Source organism: Balaenoptera physalus, assembly GCF_965194825.1.
Source record: "Balaenoptera physalus genome assembly, chromosome: 19".
Lineage (NCBI taxonomy): Eukaryota > Metazoa > Chordata > Mammalia > Artiodactyla > Balaenopteridae > Balaenoptera > Balaenoptera physalus.
In genome coordinates, this window is record NC_138900.1 from 2,968,132 (window position 1) to 2,986,389 (window position 18,258).

At 60.9% G+C, this 18,258-nt stretch overlaps 1 protein-coding gene across 4 annotated transcripts; it reads right to left on the reverse strand.

Moving 5' to 3' along the window:
- Positions 1-293: 293 nt before the first annotated feature.
- U2AF2 (U2 small nuclear RNA auxiliary factor 2) lies at positions 294-18,183 on the reverse strand. Of its 4 annotated transcripts, XM_082436634.1 has the most exons (13): positions 16,846-18,183; positions 13,259-13,378; positions 12,891-13,026; positions 12,234-12,278; positions 11,839-11,942; positions 11,359-11,510; positions 9,915-10,031; positions 9,604-9,742; positions 5,324-5,403; positions 5,123-5,245; positions 4,728-4,826; positions 4,204-4,452; positions 294-1,048 (listed from the first exon to the last, which is right to left on the reverse strand). In XM_082436634.1, exons 5-13 carry the CDS (start codon positions 11,858-11,860, stop codon positions 914-916), a joined length of 1,116 nt encoding a protein of 371 aa, XP_082292760.1. In that variant the 5' UTR covers positions 11,861-11,942; positions 12,234-12,278; positions 12,891-13,026; positions 13,259-13,378; positions 16,846-18,183; the 3' UTR covers positions 294-913. The 4 variants fall into 4 exon arrangements, with proteins under 4 accessions (XP_082292760.1, XP_082292759.1, XP_082292758.1 ...); XM_082436633.1 differs by lacking the exon at positions 13,259-13,378 and having other exon boundaries at positions 4,740-4,826; XM_082436632.1 differs by lacking the exon at positions 13,259-13,378.
- Between the last annotated feature and the right edge of the window lie 75 nt (positions 18,184-18,258).

An 18,258-nucleotide genomic window follows, 5' to 3' on the forward strand; every position in this document is an offset into this window, starting at 1 on the left:
GATGATCTGAACTCCTGGGCCCACAAGGCCAGCCGGATGCCCCCCTCCCCACTTCTTGCGGGGGCCCGTCCACTGCACCCTCCTCCCCGGGGCCACGCCCTACGCCCGTCCTAGAGCAGCAGGCCACGCAGGCGGGGTGTGCCACCTCGGGTGTGCCAAGGGCACGGGTGCCCGTGCCAGGTCGACAGTGCGGACAGCTGGGCCTCCCAGGGCCGAGCTTCAGCCTGGGGCCAAGGGAACCCCTGAGAACTGGAGAGGAGGGGGTTACACACACCGGACACAGAGCAGCTCCATAAAGTAAAATACAACAAAATGTTTAATGAGCAAATTCGTCTTAGCAAATATGAAACTGCCACAGAGAGTAGGAGAGGGCCAGGGGCCACGGGGTGGGGGGCAGGTCTGGGGAGACTAAAGAGTAGAGAATCAACTATGTAAGAAACCAGGGAGGACACCGGGGAGAGGACCAGAGGCCAAAAGGACAGGAGCTGTGGTCCTGAAAGGGGAGAGGGCAGGGTATCGGGGCCGGACAACAAAATTCAAAATAGTTTGGCCATAAAATATAAACACGCTATGTTTCTACGGTGGGAAAGGGGAGATAAAGGGGGCATCAGGGAGGAGAGACTTCCAGGGAGGGGCAGTGGGGGTCTGACCCCGCCCTGCTGTGCACCCCCTCCCCACCCCTTCCCTCTGTGTCTGTGGGTGCATGTGTCTGTGTGGGTCTGTGTGCCCACTTCCCCCGTCCCCTCCCCGCCCCAAATCCCCACCCCCCCGACCCTTAATCGCTGCCATTCCAGTTGCTGCCGGCTGTCATTCGGCTGTCACTCCTCTGCCCATCGTCTTCAGAGGGGGAAAAGAGGGGGAGCTGGAGGGGAGAAGCCCCAGCCAGCCCTGCCCCTGCCCTCCCCCGCCGCCTCTACCAGAAGTCCCGGCGGTGGTAAGAGTCGGGGTCACAGTATTTTGTGACAACCACTCTGTTGGCGAACTTGCGACCCGTCAGGCCCTGCATGGCTTTCTGGCAGTCAAACACAGAGGTGAACTCCACGAAGATCTGTGGGAACAAGACGCAGGTTGTGAAGACCAAGGCCTCCCGGCCTCCAAGGATGCGCCGGTTCACTCACAGCAACCAGCCAGCATCTACCCAAACCCAGAACTCCGCGGGAGGGAGAGAGAGGGAGAGAGCTTAGGGAGAGAGGTTTACCAAACATCCTCCAGCACCCCAGGATCAAAGAATGACAGAAGACAGAAACATGCAGAGGCATGGAGAATGAGAGCAGAGGAAGCTCAAGTCAAGAGCCCCAAAGGGCAGGGGACAGGGGTGAGCTCAAGGAGACTGGTCACTTGTGCTGAGTGTCTCCCCTGCACCAGGCACCATGCTGGGTGCTCCCCCAGCCACCCCAAGGGCCATGGGTGTCTCCCCCAGACAAGGGATGAAGTAAGGAAAGCTGACAAATTAGTATTCAAACCCAGGTTGATTCAAAAAAAAAAAAAAAAAAACCTGAACCTTGTTCTGCTCAAGCTTCTCATCTTGCTTGAACCACCAGTTACAGAAGTGGAGGGAGGGGTGGATACAACCGGCCTAATTCAGGACGTGCGGAGTTCTATAAAACATGCCCCCTAATGCCTCAACAAGCAAAACGGCTTGCAAAGCAAAGCAAAACAAAACAAGAAGAAGTGACAAAATCGATAAATTTTAAGCAAGTTTGAAACCAAACTGCAGGGTTCCTTATTTTGATCAAAGCAACTGTAAAAAGACATTTTTGAGACAGTAAGGGCAATCGGAACACGGCTTGGGTAGACAGATACTAATGGTAATTTTGCTAACGTACTAATGGTACTGTATGGTTTCGTTAAAATAATTTTTTGAAGTCATCTGTTTATAGCAGTAGTTCTCAACCAAGGTGAATGTGTCCCCAGGGGACATCTGGCAATGTCGAGAGATGATTTTTCATTGTCACAAAGGCATGAGTAACACTACTGGCATCTAGTGGGTGGAAGCTGGGATGGGGCTAAACATCCCACAGCACACAGCACAGGCCCCAAAGCAAGAGTGACCAGGCCCAAGACACCAGGAGTTCAGATGGAGAACTGTACTTAAGTAATATATGAGATACATCTTGTTTCAGCGAAAAAAAAAAGGGGATGGGAAGCTGAATATAGAAATCAAGAATGGTAAGATATTGGTAACCTGAAGCTGAGCGACGGGCCACTGAGACACTGCTACACATACTAGAATACGACTTTAAAAACATTATACTAGGGCTTCCCTGGTGGCGCAGTGGTTGAGAATCTGCCTGCCAATGCAGGGGACACGGGTTCGAGCCCTGGTCTGGGAAGATCCCACATGCCGCGGAGCAACTAGGCCCGTGCGCCACAACTACTGAGCCTGCGCGCCTGGAGCCTGTGCTCCGCAACAAGAGGCTGCGATAGAGGCCCGCGCACTGCGATGAAGAGCGGCCCCCGCTCGCCGCAACTAGAGAAAGCCCTCGCACAGAAACGAAGACCCAACACAGCCAAAAATTAATTAATTGATTGATTTAAAACAAAACAAAACATTATACTATAACCTTACTCTATCGCTATGACGGTTCCTCTCTACTCTTATGTTTGAAAAGAACGATAATAAAGTTTAAAAACAAATCACATAGACTGATCCCTGAGACCAGGCTGGGTCTTTCAATTAGTCCCCCACAAACACGTCCTCAGCCCCCAGGCAGCCTCCAGGCTCTCCTCTCTCGAGCCACGACCGCACTAAGGAGACTGACCCGTCAAGGACGGGGTGTCTCCAGCGCAGCAGTTAGGGGCAGGTAGGAGCGCAGGCCAAGCCCAGTGCGGCCCACCCTGCCCTCCTGCCCCCACCCCACCCCGCTCTGCCCCCACCCGCGATGCTTTTCCACTGCTCCCTGGCAAGTCTGTCCAGCCTGACACCTGAACAGGCATCAGGGTGCCTACCAGACCTCACACTTGGAAGCAGCTCTGTCCAGCCCACTGCTCCCCACAACATCTCTGCTGGGGTCTCAGGACCTCAAAGCCAGCCCCCCAACACTGACCATCGTCCCCTCCCCCCAGACCTGCTCATGTCCCCTGCTTCTCACCTGCCATCTCTGCCAGGTCACCAAAGCCAGAAGGCTGAGCATCTCACTGGCTCCTCCCCCTCCCCGGGCACACCCAGATCAGCCACCAGGGTCCCGGCATTCACCGCCACTGACTTCTCTCCATCCTCCTGCCCCTGCTCTAAATCAGGTCACCGTCTTTCACCCAGATGACCACAAGCTGTTAGTTCCCAAAGCTCCAAACATCACACGGCTGTCGCCCCCCGCCCCTCCAAATTCCCAGCTCTGCTTTGCACTCCGTGCCCACTCCCCCCTACTATAAGGGGCCACCTCTATGTGCCAGGTGTTTCCCACGTTTAAGACCTTGCGAAGGCTCCCCACATCCTCACTCGGAAGAACAGCCAGCATGCTTCCTAGGACCCACGTGGCCCCACTGCTCTCCGCTTCACCCCCTCCGGCTACACCAGCCACCTCGCTGCCTCTTGCCAGGACCCCACCTGGGGTGGGGTCGCTCGGGCTTCACCAGCTCCTGACCTTCCCACCGGAACACAGGGCCCCGGGCGACGCTGCTCCCCTCCCAGCCACCACCGGAGGCAGCACACGTGCTGTCTCTTAACGTGGGCATCCCGCTGACCCGCGCGGCGAGCAGCCACACACGCTCCAGGCATCCCGAGGCGGGGCGTGAGATGCTGGCACCTGGCACAGTGCCAGAGGCAACGTGACTCAGTGAGCTCAGAATCAGACCCCAGAAAAATCAGAAACCTAACTGTGGGGAAGGGCTCGGAGCTGCTGTGAGAGCTCAGGATTGACACAGGTGAGCTCAGCAGAGTACTTGGCAGCTGGAAGACACAGGTGGGTTTGCTGCTTTGGGGACTATTTTTAGCACTTTTCTCCCCCCTCCATAGACAAGGCCAAACCACTTGCCCAAGATCACATGAAACCCAGGTGCTGAACCAAAGCTGCTTCGACACAGAGGCAAGAGGCAAGTCCTCAGCCACAGCAGCACAGCACGCCCGCTGCCTCTCGCCGCAGGCCTGGGCCCCCAGAGGCCCCGCTCTCTCTGGGTCAGAGCAGGGTGCGGGTGCGCGCGTGCCCGCACACGTGGGGCACAGGGGACGCTCACGAGAGCACCCGCGCACGCGCGCCCACGCACCTTTCCGCAGCCGGGCACCTCCACGCCGTCCACGGGCCGGGGGATCTCGATGGACTTGACGAGCCCGTACTTGCTACACTCATCACGCACGTCCTCCACGATCTCCTCGTACTCCTCGTCGTCCAGCAGCTCCTCGGGCAGGACCATGTTCATGAGGCACAGGACCTCAGTCGGGTGACCGCCCATCTGCACCTGGGAGCTCATCAGGCCAGGCACTTGCAAGGTCACGGGGGTCTGGTTGATGGTACTCTGTGGGGCAGCAAGGGCAGGGGCGTCACGGGGCAGCTCCGCCCTCACCCCCTCCATGCCCACTTCCCCCAAGCCCTCCCCCCAGAGGCCATCCCAGGGAAAGACCCTGCTCTGCCCTTGAAGACCCAGGCACCCCCTCGCAGACCCAGGCACCCCCTCGCAGCACTGGCCAGGAAAGCCAGGGGCAGAGCTTAGGACGGCCCACCCGGCACGCCCCCCGGCCCCTTCCCACCCCCCACCCCCAGATGTCCCCTAGCCAATGGAAGATGACGTGCCGGGGGGCTCACCAGCGTGGCATTCTTGGCTCCCACGCTTGCCCTCTGGACAAGCAGCTTCTTATCCCCCAGCTGCATCCCGTTCAGCCCCGCGATGGCCTGCGTTTGGAGAACGCGGGATGGGGGCACGCAGGAGAGAGGTACAGGTCAGAGGCCAGGAGTCTGACACCTCCCCGCAAGCCCCACTACCCCAGAGCCTGGCACCAGTAGGGGAGAGGGCAAGGCAAAGGGGTGAGAGCTTGGCAAGGGCTAGAACCAAGGGAAAGGGGTCCCCACGCCCGGTCCTGCTCCGGGCTGGCCTCCTCCCGCCCATCCTGAGTGAGGGAGACCTCAGCGTGGGTACAGAGCAGGGCAGGGGCGGGGACGGACACGCCAGCGCAGGGCCCAGGGCTCACCTGGTCTGTGACGTTGATGTCCACGTACTCACAGAAGGCGTAGCCCTTGGAGAGCCCCGTGGCACTGTCCTTAACCAGGTTGAAGGCCTTGAGAGGCCCAAATGATGTCAACAGCTCTTTTACCTGTGGCAGGCCAAGACGCCATGAGAGTGTGGACGAAGGCCGTGACGGGGGAGGGGCGGGAGGAGACGAAGGGTCTACCTGGTCGTCATTCAGGTAGTTGGGTAAGCCCCCGATGAACAGCTTGTGGGCAGAGTCTGGGACCACAGTGGACACGACTCCTAGGGGGAGAAGGGAGCAGACAGACTGTGAGTCCCAGCACCAGGTCGTTTCACAGACCCTGGCGGACGTCTGCAGCCCCCGTCAGGCCGCGTCCCTCCCACCCACGCGCCCGCCCCAGCCCCTCCTCGGAGGCGCGCCCCGGCAGCACTCTTCGGGACGCAGAGCGACCCCAGCACAGCGGCACATCGGGGCCCTGGGGTCAGAGACACGAGCTCACACCCCATGCTGCTGCGTCACCTGGGCAGGTTCCCTCGGCTCTCGGCCTGCTGGAGAGGCATCGTGGGGATACACAGCCTCTCCTTCATCCTCAAGCCTTCACTCAGAGCCCTCCCTCCACCTGCCTCTGCTGAGACCAGGCCTCCCCAGGAAGCCTCCACGCCCTCTCCCCGTGGGCCTGCGCTCTGCGCAGCCACAGGTGTCCCTAGCCGCTCTCTGGCCTCAGTCACAGGTGACCTCGGAGGAGTCTGCCGTTCGGTGTCCGTGAGGGCTGGGACGCGCCCGGCTCACTCAGCGCCCTGGCAAGGCGGGGGCCACATCAGCCAAGCGGGTTTAACGAGCACCGTGCGTCCACCCCAATCCTGCCCTCTCCGCTGAGCGTCTGACTCAGGCGCCTGCCAGGACTCAGCCCAACGTCTCGCAGGCTTCCAAAACGTTGTCCTTCAATCCCTGGAGCCTCGCCACAGGGCGTAAGCTACACAGAGCTCCAGAACGCCGGCCGGACACAAAGAGGATAGAAACGTGGACCACCGCCCACCCGGCCGGACCTGCTCCTGACTTTGAGTTCAAGGCCCACTACTGCCAGACGCACCGCCTCGCCTTCCTCTGCATTCCAGCACCAGGTGGCCCCGCTCCACCTCCTCCTGACCTTGGGGAGGAGCGGGTGACACAGGGGATGGGAAAGGGCCTCAGACACTGCCTCTGTGCCCGCAGAAGGGCTCCCTCTCCCACCACCATCCCACCAGTCCGGCCCCTCCGCTCCAATGGCCGCCAGAGCCCAGCCCCGTCGGGGTGGGGCACGCGATCCCCTGAGACCGGCCTGGGCAAGGAGGGATGCGCAGCAGCGTCTGGGAGCCGGGGCCAAGGACCGAGCACTCCACACCGGGCACCCCTGGCCGAACTCCTTCCAGCCATTCGCTTCACGCTCTCCCACCCCTACCCACAGCACGACGGGAGAAGACTGAGGCACAGGGAGCAGGTACCACCTGAGGTCACACACTCCGGGGCCCCCAACTTCACAGGCAGCTCTCAGGGAGCGAAGGGCTCTGCAAGGGTGCCGTCACAGGACACGGGCTGCGGATACAAGACTCCAGAGTGGCAGAGCCGGGGCTGGAACCTGCCCCACCACACACCTCAGGGAAGCACACGGCACCGAGGGCACTGGAGACGGGCTCCCTGGGCTCCCATCTGGGGAACGGCACCGAGTGAGGCCCCTCTGGGCCTCAGTGGCCTCCTCTGTGGAACGGGGAGAAGCTCGCACCCCCCCGAGCGTGTGCATGAGCACGACGGAGCCCCACGAGCACTGGACGCGGGTGGCGGCCGGGCTCGCCGCCCCACGAAAGCCAGGCCGCGCCAGCACGAGCGAGCAGCGGGCCGGCACTGCGGCAACCACAGCCCCTCCGTGCTCGTGCGCTTCTGCCAGGGAGAAGGACCTGTTCCAGGTCGCACGACCAGGAAAGCACGATATAAACGGGGAACCCAGGCCAGTGCTGACGCCCGAAGTCAAAGCCCCCAGCAGCTCATCTCCTGACGGCACGCTCTGGGCGCCGCCCTGCTTCACGCACCTGTTCTCTTCCACGGGGGCTCCCTCTCCCCTTCAGCTCCAGAACCTCACCAGCCCCCGCAAGGCTGCCCTGGACCCCCAGAGGCCAAGCAATCCTTTCTCGTACCTGCAGCGTCACCTGCCCCTCGGCGGGAGGACCGTGACCGCCTCGTGCACCGCTGTGCCCCTGGCACCCCTGGCACCCCCGGCACTGCCTCGTAGGCTCCTCCTGGGGGAGCGGAGGAAGCCCCACAGGCAGGGGCCTCCGGAGGCAGAATCAGATGCGCCCCTGAACTGAGGGGTGAGCCTGATCCAGCGCGGGCGCTCAGGGTGAAGCTAAATTCACAAATTCAAAGATGTTGTGCCTTCCTGCTCCCAGTTTCCATCTCGTCTTTAGGGCCCCACTGCACAGTCAGGCCTGAGGTCAGGGAGCGCAGTTAAGGTCTCACCGCTGCAGACAATGTACATTTACAGTTTCAGGTCAATCCCCTTTCACCAAGATAAGAAAGTTACCTTCCAGGTTCCTACATTGTTTCTTTTCCAACCAAGCACGTCTGTCGAATTTTATCAAATGCCTCTCCCCTTTAATCATAAAGTTGACTGTTTTGTTGGAGTAGAACGAGAGATCGAAATATGACCTCTGCTGCAGAGGACGTTTAACCTGCAGCCACCATCACTTTTCCTGCCACCCCCGGCACCCCCGGAAGGAACAGACTCGCCCAGCTGGACCCCCGGCCTCCCTGGGGAGGTAAACCCCAGAGAGGATGTCAGCCGTAGTAACAGAGCCTGCGACGCAGCACTGTCCCCGCCTCTGCGATGCCTCCGGCTCCACAGGCGAGAGGCGACGGGTGGGGCAGCACGGGAGACGGCGAGGCAGACTCCGCGGTCAAGCTGCGCCACGCAGGGTCCCAGCAATCACACCTCCGCGCACGTCACTGCTCGCTGCCGGCCTCACTGCCCTCCTCGGTGAGAGGGCGCCCCAGCACCTACTGCAGGAGTCGAGGGCCACCGCAGCGCGAAAGCAGCTCAAACCACACACCGGCGCGAGGGACTACGTGCCGACAGATCTTAAAGATCTGGCCCCTAGTTGTCACTTGCCGACCCTGTACTACAGGACAGTCACGATGACGAACACCTGATCCACGGGGCACACTTGGGACTGTGCTGGCCCAGGAAGCAGGGGAAGCAGTGGGCTCCTGTGTAAATAGGAATGAGTTAAAACCCAGGGAATTCACTGGAAAGAGACACGAAGGAACGTTCCGTGGCTTGATCTGGGAGGTGGCCCCACAGACATACGTGCACATAAAGCGCCAGAAAGTCAGCAACTTCTCAAGTTTTTTTATAAGTTAGAGAGATGTGCTGAATTTACCCCAACTGGTACGGTGGGAAACACCGGGGATGAGCCGGGGACCCAGCCCTGAGTCCCAAGGTGCTGCCCTCTCTGGACTCCACATCCCCCATTTCACAAAGTGAAGAGCCGACTCAGTTTCCAAAAGGTGTCCTTCAGCGTAAAGCCTCAGGCAGCAGAAGCCCACGTTCTCAGCCCCCCAGGGTGCGGCTCACGGCCCCACACCCAGAGCACCCGCTGCTCACCCCGCCTTTGCCCGAGAGCCGGGCCCCCAGCTCGGCTACCGCAGCACCGGCCCCTCCAACCCCACAGCATTCCCGGCCCCCAACAGGGCCCCTCACAGGCCCAAATCCTCACTTCCACCCAGCAGTCAACCACAGGGGTCAGCAAGCAGCCTGCAGGCCAAGTCCAGCCCGCTTCCTGTTTCTGTACAGCCCGCAGGCTTTCTGAAAGGTTGTTTTACAACATGTGACCATTACACGGCACCCAAACATCAGGGTCCACGGCTGTTAAGGCCTACGGGACACAAGCACACCCACTGGCTTAGGGAGCACGCATGGCTGCTCTCCTGCTACAACTGCAGGGTAGTTCCAACAGAGACCCCGCGGCCTGCAGAGCAAAACACAGTCACTCTCTGGCCCTTTACAGAAGAAAGTTCTGCCGACCCCAGGTCTGCTATGTTACCTACCAACCCGAGATGGTGCTGAACACGCCACGGAGGCTGGCCCGGAGCACAGGGGTCGACGGAAAATCCACATCAGACCCCGCACCAGGAGCTCTACTGACCACTTGCCCATCCACACAGGCTCACCCACGCTCGTACTGACCCCACGGTCCAGGGCAGGGGCCTCTTACTGCCCACAACACCTTCGGTCTGGCCCTGGCTCCGCCACTTACAAGCTGTGAGTCCTCAAGCAGACCACAGCTCACCCTCTCTGGGCGCTGGGCGCCACCTCTGCAAACAGGGAGACGCCCAACTCTCAAAAGTTCAGGGGCCGGATGAGATGACGCATCCCCTCTGAAGCACTCGCGCTGCTTCCCCGTTAGCTCCAGCTGGCCTACAGAGGGAAAGGTGGGCAAGACCCCGCTCACCAGGCACATAGACAGAGGGGTTCTCCGACATGCCAGGCAGGGGCTGGTAGTCGTGAGGCCTGCGGATCTTCAGTGACTGGCCCTGGAAGATGATGCCGTCAAAGGCCATGGCCTGCGTGGTCTCGTCCACTGAGCGGAACTGAAGGAAAGGAAAGGAGGTGGTGAGGGACAGGGTGAGTGGCCAGCCAGCCCCCCAACCCCCGAGGGCTCTGGGACAGCAACCTGGTAGAGAACGGACTGCAGAAGGGCCCAGTGGGAACAAGGGCTGCTGCAGACGGGCTGGGCCTGACCCCACCACATGCCCGGCTCACCTCTAAGAAGGCAAAGTTCTTGTCCTGGTTAATCTGCACTGCCAAGACGGGATTGCCGGGGGCCTGCGTCAGCCCCCCCAGGCGCATCTGGGCGTTGAAGAAATCCATCATGGCCTCCTGCAGAGGGAAGAGGAGACAGGGGGGGGCAGGGGAAGGGAGGTGGAGAGAGGAGGGGAAGGGTGAGAGAGGGAGACACAGAGGGGTTTGGGGGTAAGGGGAGAGGGAAGGGGGGCAGGGGGGAGGGAAGGGAACAGTGGAATATGGGTGGGGGCATAGAGATCAACAGTAGAAACAAAAGCAGGAGAAAGATCGAGAAAGTGGGGGGGAGGCAGCAGCAGGAAACAGCCAGGGGCCAGGAGGCAGGACAGGAGGTGTGGAGAGAGCCATGGGGCCCCAAGCAGGGGGAAAGAGAAAGATTGCTCAAGAAAGATGCGGCAAACAACAGGGAGAGGCAAAAAAAACATGAAACAGAGAACAAGGAAAGAGAACATGTGAGAAAAACAAACATCCAATGGCGACAGCAAGAGAGAAACGGCAGGAAAGTGGAAAAGCAGCAGTAGGCAGAACACAGAGAAAACCCGAGTGAGAGAGAGAGAGAGAGAAAGAGAGAGAGAGAGAAGCAAAGGGATGGAGGAAAGAGGGCGGGACGAGGGGAGCGCAGGGCAGAGGGTAGGGGAGGAAGGGCGGGCGGGAGGGGAGGAGAAAAGAGTGATGTGGAGGAATCTGGCCCTGGAGTCCGGGGGCTGGTTTATCAAATGTAGCAAAGTGCAGGTTGAGAAAGTCAGAATGGACCTTACTTGCCTTCGACGACGGTAGCAAACTTTTTGTTGCTACGAGGGATCTCAGCCCCACAATATTTCACTTTAAAGAGAAATGGAAACAACTCTTTGATCTCGGGATTCTCAGGGGGTGCCACGGGAAGGGGTGGGGGAGAGGGGAAGGGGAGAGGAGCGGTGGGGAAGGTGGGGGGAGGTCGGGGCGATCAAAAATAAAAGAACAGCGACCATGGGAGGGATGTGGGGAGAGGATGGGGGACACAGGCGGCAGAGAACAAGAGGCGTGTCAGAAACACTGAGGGGGAGCGTGCGTGTGCGTGTGCATGTGCATGTGTGCGTGTCCGAGTCTCCCTCTCTGTCTCTCTCCACACGGATTCGGATTCGTATTCGTGGATTCGTAGGTACGTTACGTGTGTGCCTGCTCTCTGGGTTGCTGGAGGAGATTGGGAAAGGGAGACGGGAGAGGGAAAGGAGGGAGGGAGAGGGCCACCCCCAGCCCGGCCCCTGGCTGGCTCAACTCCATCGGTCCGTCTGGGAGGGGGCCGGGGGGTCTTGCAGGAGCAGAGTCTCACCCGTGCAGGTTGGGGGACGGAATGGAGGGAAGGGGAGGCACAGGTGGGGGGACAGGGAGAGGTAGGGGCAGGGGGAGGGCAGGGGGAAGGCAGTACCTCAGTGATGCCGAAGGGGATGTTGCCCACATAGAGGCGCCGGGCCTGTCTGGTCATCTGGCTACCGACCACGGGCACCGGCGTCGGGGTCACAGCCAGACCGTCAGGGGTCATGGTGGGGAGAAGGGCGGTGGCTGGAATCTGACCGGCAGCTTCAAAAGGAAGAGACGGGGATGAGAGGACGGCAGGGCGCCCGTGGACCGGCGCAGCAGCAGCGCCCTCCCGGCCACGGGCAACCACCGCCTCTGCGAAACCAGGTCTGCTGACAGCTTCATCCCCGCTGTCAACTTCAACAGTAGGGGCTGTTGTCAAGGGACTTCAAGAGGCAGAGGCCAGAAAACCCAGGGTGCAAACCCCATCCGCCACCCCCACAACACCGAGGCTCTGCTTCCTGACCACCCCAGTATACAACCACTCCAGCTCACGAGAGGGTGAGGGGGCCAGAGGACCAGCAGGTGCGGGGCGGCGGCCAGAGCCTACCTTGCATGGCCTTGTACTGCATGGGGGTGATGTGCTCGAAGCCGGGCGGTGGCACGTCCCAATATTTACGGACCTTCTTCTTCTTCTCGTGGCGGGGGGAACGACTGGGGGAGGGGGGAGGGGAGAGCGGGGCAGGGCGACCTCAGTCTGACCAAAGGTGGGCCTGCAAGTCCCCCAAGGTTCCCCTCGGCTCCCCCGCCCAGCTCGGCTCTCTCCAGGAGGGAGAGGATCCGGCTCAGGGCCGTGCCCAGGCCCGGGGAGGGTGCTATTGCAAGGCAGGTGGGCTCTCCCCAGTGCTCGGGCCGGGGCTGCACGAGGACAGGGCAGGGGGCACAGCGGGGAGGGAGGCGAAGGGAACGGACGTCAGGGTGGAAGGGGCAGGAAGAGAAGCTCACATCAATCCACCGTGCTCCTCTTTAGCGCCTCTGGTCAAAGGTTTGCTGGGGGGTGGGAGGGAAAGGTGTGGGGAGGGGTGACTGGGGACCCTCGTCTTCCCCACACACCACACCCCCCAAGGTCGCTGAGCCCCAGGGCTGGGGCAGGGCCGAGGTGAACAAGCAGCGAGCAAACCCCCTCGGCCCTGCCATTTCCCCCACGCCCCCCACCCCCAAGCAAGAGGAAGGGAGGAAGGGCCAGACAGACCACTTTCTAGCTGGAGAGACTGAGGTGGGAGGAGGCAGGACTTCCACCTATCCCGCCCTTCCTCACCCAAGGGGCAGAGAGGACAGAGGGGAGCCTGGGGAGGGAAGAGGCGTTAGAGCGGAAACCGCCGACCCCTCCCAGGGCGGCACCCCGGAGACCCGCACAGTGGGCACAAGAGGGCCGGGAAGGGGAGGGAGCCCCTCACCAAGGGACAGACAGCGGCTCCCTGTCACCAGACTCGCCCTGGAGCTAAAGAACCTGCCGCACCAGCGACCCACCAGCAACGGAAGGAAACCCCAGGAACAGGGAAGAAACTGATGCAGACAGACGAGCAGCAGCGCCTCCCCCAGGTCCGCGCGAAGAGTAGCCCCGGAGCCCCGGACGCAGCCGCCCGCTCCCCGCCCTGGTACCTTCGGCGCCGCCTGTCCCGGGAGGCGCTGCGCTGGTCCCGGTTGCGCCGGTCCCGGCTGCGGCTGCGGCGCTTGCGATCCCGGCTTCGAGAGCGGCTGTGGCTGCGCTTCCGGTGCCGGTTCTCCTTGTCACGCTCTGGGCAAGGCGGGGGGAGGATGAGCTGAGGGAGGCCGCGGCCCGGCCCACCCGCGCACTGGTGGCTTCGCCCCAGCCCCAGGGAGGCCACCCCCACGGGGAAGGGGCTCGATGGAGGAAGGGAGAGCAGGCTTCCTGGGTCCACACGCGAGTCCAAAGACCCTGGGGACCGGGGCGGGAGCTGGTTACCTGAGGGGACAGGGCCTGGAAGTGCCCCCGGGGTGTAAGGTACCTGAGGATGCTCAGGAGGAGCTGGGGAGCCAGAGAAGACAGAGGAGGCTGGCTCCTGGTCCCCCTCGAGGGCTGAGGGGCCTGACCCCAGGGTCGTCCCTGAGAGGGGCAGGGCTAGAGGCTGGGGAATCAAGAGACCCAATGATGTTTTCCTGAAGGGACCCAGCAACCCCTCAGGAGACCTCCTCAACCAGCTGGCCCCCACAGCCCCACCATCAGGCCCCGGGGTCAGGTGCCAGGCAGGACCCGCTTCACCGAGAAGCAGGGAAACCCAACCCACCCTACCCCACCAGCTGAACAATGCAGGACACCCTCCTCCAGGAAGGCGTGTCTTTCAGAATCTGGGGGGAGAGGTGCCCGCCCACTACCCCCCATCCCCACACTCCCTCAGAGCCAAGGACAGCAAGAGTTGGGGCGGGGGCTTTCTCCAGAGCTCCCCTTGGCGCCTTCAACCTCCCCACCCCACCCCACCCCCCGCCCCGCTCGCCTTGGGGGCGGCGCCTAGGAACAGAACACAGCCTTGCCAGCAAAGCACAGAAACCTCGGCTCCCAGCAGACCTCTCCCCCTCTGAAGGAGGTGCAGCTCCTGCACCACGCTGTTTGCACTCTATTTCCTCGGTTCAAAGACGCCACTGATTCCTCAACTATCCTCCACTACCCCTCAAACACGTGTTAACTTTACCACGTGTCTGGAGACGGGGCGGGGCGGGGGGGGGGGGTGCCGATGGAGATAATAAGAGAACGCCATGGACTTCACTACAACAGGATAAACCTGCACCTTAAAAAGGAAAAAACGTTGTAGAAAACGTTGGGATGCCACCTAAAACCATATTCTGTGCTCGGTTGACTTGCACTCGATCCTTGCTGTTACTTTGGGAAAACACTAGGGAGGGGGCCTTTGCTCACTTGAGAGATGAGAAACCTAAGGCGCAGGGAGATCACGTGACTTGCCCATGGCCAAAAAGCATGGAAATGGTGAAGCCTGAATGTGAACCCTGAAATGTCAGCTAAGGCACCTAAGCAGCGGACAACACTCCTAAAACACTCTAGGACCTGGAACCACTAACGACAATGGGATTGCCTCCTATAAGATGAAAAGACTAAACATAAAAAATAAACTGAAAACTGGCACCTGGAGGGGACAGGAGGGAACGGGCAAGCAGTGTGAAGCCAGAGGTAAGCAGAGTCATGGCACTGGGCCCGGAGAGGAGCCCTGGCCAGAGGCTTTGGGCCTCTGGCTCCACACTTGTGAGATGGGCAGGCTGTGAGCAGGAGATCCTTTCCTGCGGCTTAGGCTCTAAAACAGACAAGCAGGGAGAGAGCGACGAACACAGAGGAAGCAGTGGCACCTGCTGGGTGCCTGGGACACAGAAAAGGAAATTAATTCCCTGGAGACGCAGACTGACACTTGGAGGAAGCGGGACCGCAGAGGCAAAGACCCACAGGCACGAAGACCCATGGGCAAAGCAACACATGGGCAAAGCTTCCCCCTGAGGCAAGAGTAACACCCGCCCCCAACACACCCACTGATACAGCACAGATCAGAACAGAAAAGGGAGCTACGGTTGCTCAAAATGCTGTGGCCACCTTGTTGTGGGAACAACTCCACCAACCCAAGGGATGTGCCCCGGCTGAGGGCCTGGCCTCCCAGTGCCAGCGGGGACACTCAGGGAGAACAGGCAGCACACCTGCAAGTGCCCCAAGGCAGGCTCCATCAGTTCCACTTGGCTGTCCAGCCTAGCGGAACATGGCTTTGCAGCCAGGCCGACTTTGCAGCCAGGCCGACTCAGGATCGGTTTCAGCTTTTCTGCATAAAACCAGGCAACAGCAACCAAACCTCTACACCTCATTTTTCTCTTCTTTAAATGAGACTCATGCGTATCACCAGGTGTGGGACCTGGCAGAAGGACGTTTGGAAAGCGACTTTCCCTGCCCTTCCCCATCTCTAACACCATCTCTGAGTGGGCTGAAAACCTGCCTCTGTACTTCCTAAGTAAGAAATTACACTAAGAATTACCTCACAATAAAAAATATCACTAATTGGGCACTTAACGTATGCCAACCCCCATGCCACACACTTTACATATGTTGCCCCGTTTAATCTCAGCTCTGCCTCTGATCAGCTGAAACGTGGGAAAGTTTTTACTTTCTGAGCCTGTTTCCTCCTCTGCAAAGGGTAGGAAATCACTTCAGCCTCATCAGGCTGTTATAGGATCCACTTAGAAAAACTGTGCAGAAGAGCTGAGCAAAATGCCTGACACATGCTCAGAGTTTACCTGCAACTATCATTTCTATCATGCCTGTTTATTCCAACATGCCAACGACAAAAACAAACAAAAACGATCACCCCCCCCCACACACAAAAATAAGCACACAGCTACTAAGCAACGAAGTAGGTACTAGAACCCAGGTCTGCTCACCTCCAAAGCCTGTGCTGTTAAGCGGTACATCATGTACGTACAGACACCCCGTGGGCACCCCGAAACGTGACTTCTTGTCTCCTAATCCAGCCACCCCCTTCCCCACTCTAGGCTGGGCCGAAAGGGGAATCCCAGCGCCCCTCATTCAGCCCTCCGAACACGGGCAGTTTAGCCTCAAGCCTACCACCTTCCCTCGGCCTAAGCTCCCTCACTCTCAAATCGGAATAAGAAAACAGGAGAAACCCGTTAACTATCTAACGCCTCTCTCAGTGCTAAAATTCTTGGGGTCCCCAAAGTAATCAGCATTAGCACGGCCCCGTGCTTGGACTCGGCGTCACCCGAGGGGGACATGCCTCCCACTCTCCCGACTGAACCAGGTCCCCCTACTCGCTCAGTCTCAGTCTCCTCCTCTCCACGCTGAGATTTACGAGGCTGAGTCTAGGAGTCCCGAGCTGCGATCCTACAGGACGTGGGGTCTGCCTCTCTAGCTAGGGAGCGATGGGACGCAAACATTCCGCACTGTGATCGCCGGGAAGGCCAGAGCCCCGAGGAAGGGGTACAGGCGTGCGGGAAGAACACAGAGCACGCACAATGCGACCTCTTCCACAAGCGCCGACCCTGGCGCCCCACGGCAGCGGCCCGGCGTGACACCGGCGGCCGGTCCGCAGGACTAGGCGCAAAGGGCGGCGGTGCTAACACGCGCCCCCCCCGCGCGGCCCGGCCCGCGCCCACGTGAAAGGGGGCCCACAACGGCCATTTTGGAACAAAGGGGGCGTGGAGACCCGGGCCGCGGGCCCGGCCGGAAGCGGAAGTGCCAAGGCAGCGGGAGAAAAGGAGGGGTTGCGAGACCGAATCTATATAATCTCCTTTCCAGATTAAAAAACCTAAGTCCGCGAGGGGACACTCGGCGAGCTCGCCTTGCCTGCCGGGGACCACGTGGGGCGCGGAAAAAGGAGCGCATGCGTCCGGGCCTGCGCCCGCCGCTCCCTCCCCTCCTGCGCGGCGGCACGCCGGGAGGTCACGTGAGCGAGGCGCGCGCCGCGGGACTTGGTGGGGGGGGCGCCGCGCGGCCCTGAGAGGAGGGGGAAGCAAGGAGGAAAATGGCGGGGGACACGGAGGGAAACCAAGAGCCGCCCCGCCCGCCGTCCCGCGCCCCCGGCGCCCTCACCTTGCTTATTCTCGTTGAGCTGCCGCTCGAACTCGTCGAAGTCCGACATGCTGAGGCGGCCGCGTAGGGCCCTGTGCAGCTCTCGCCTCGCCTTGCCGCGCGCCCGCTCCGGCCGCTTCGGCTACTTCCGCCGCTTGCTTCGGCTACTTCCGGCCGCCGCCGGCGCTCCACCGCCTCCTACCTAATCAAGCCCGGGCCGCCCGCCCCGCCCCGGCTCCGCCCCTCTCCCCGCCTGCGCGCCCGCCAGGTGCCCCTCCCCCCCGGGCCTGGCTCCGAAACGCGTCGGCTATTTCCGGACCGTAAAGAAAAGCGTCGGGAGCAGCAGCTACGGCTGCTTCCGAAAACACCCGAAGCGAGGGTTTCGCCGCTTTCCCAGGTTTTCGTAACTTTTCGGATATTATCTCTTCAACGCTCGGATGTTTCCGTAGATCCTCGCGTTCTTCTGCACCCAACCCCCTCTAAGAATTCGCCTTTTTCCGAAAATTCAAATTGTCCCAGTCTTTGACTGCTTGCGCAGATTCTCCCCGCTCTTCTCCGCCGGCCCTGTCCAAGCAACCGGCTACTTCCGACAATTCTAACCGTCCCGGACTTCGTCACTTTCCGAAGGTTTCCGGAGCTCGCCCTCGGACCCAGCCAGAGATTAAGCTCGTTTCCAAACTTCGGCTCTTTCCGGAGATTCCAGGCGCACCCTCCTCCCCTCTCGGAGAACTTCGGCTCCTTCCGCCACCGCTTCGAGAAGACTTCACTCACGGGAGATAGCTTCGGCTTTTTCCGTCGGCACTTCGGCTCCTTCCGGCTCCGGGAACCGAAAAGGGAGGGAGGACAGAGGAGAGGTGGGTCAGGGGAAGGGAAACGGAGAAGGGGCAGGGTCCCGGCTCTCGGCACCTGGCTCTCCGGTGGGGAAAGGGGAGGAAAAGAAGGGCTGATCTTGCGGAGGGCCTAAGAAGGTTGCGCGAGACAAAATCAGCCAGCGGGGTGAAGGGTGCGCGCGGCCACTGCGGAGGTTGCCAGAGCGGCTTTGTGCGCCTGCGCAAGGGGGAAGAGGCGGGGCGCGAGGTGGGCTTCTGCGCCTGCGTAGAAGCCGGTCTGAGGCGAGGTTTCTCGGCTGTTCCGGAAGGGGGCCCGCTTCCCGAGCCCCCAGAGCGCGTGCGCGAGTCTTTCCCTTCCTCCAGGGAAGGTACTGCATTCCCGACCGTTAAGCAAGGCCGCCCTCTCCTGGTTGCCGTGGCAACCGCACAAGCGCGCCCGCGCCCCACCCCCCTCCGCGCAGGCGCAGCAGGCGACGTAGCGGACACTTCCGGGAGGCCGATAATCTCGCTTTACCGCCTCCTGGCGGAAGCGTACGCTCAGAGATTCCCCGTTCCCCACGTTGGCCGCCTCCGCGAGAGGTTTCATTGAGTCCCGCCTCCTGCC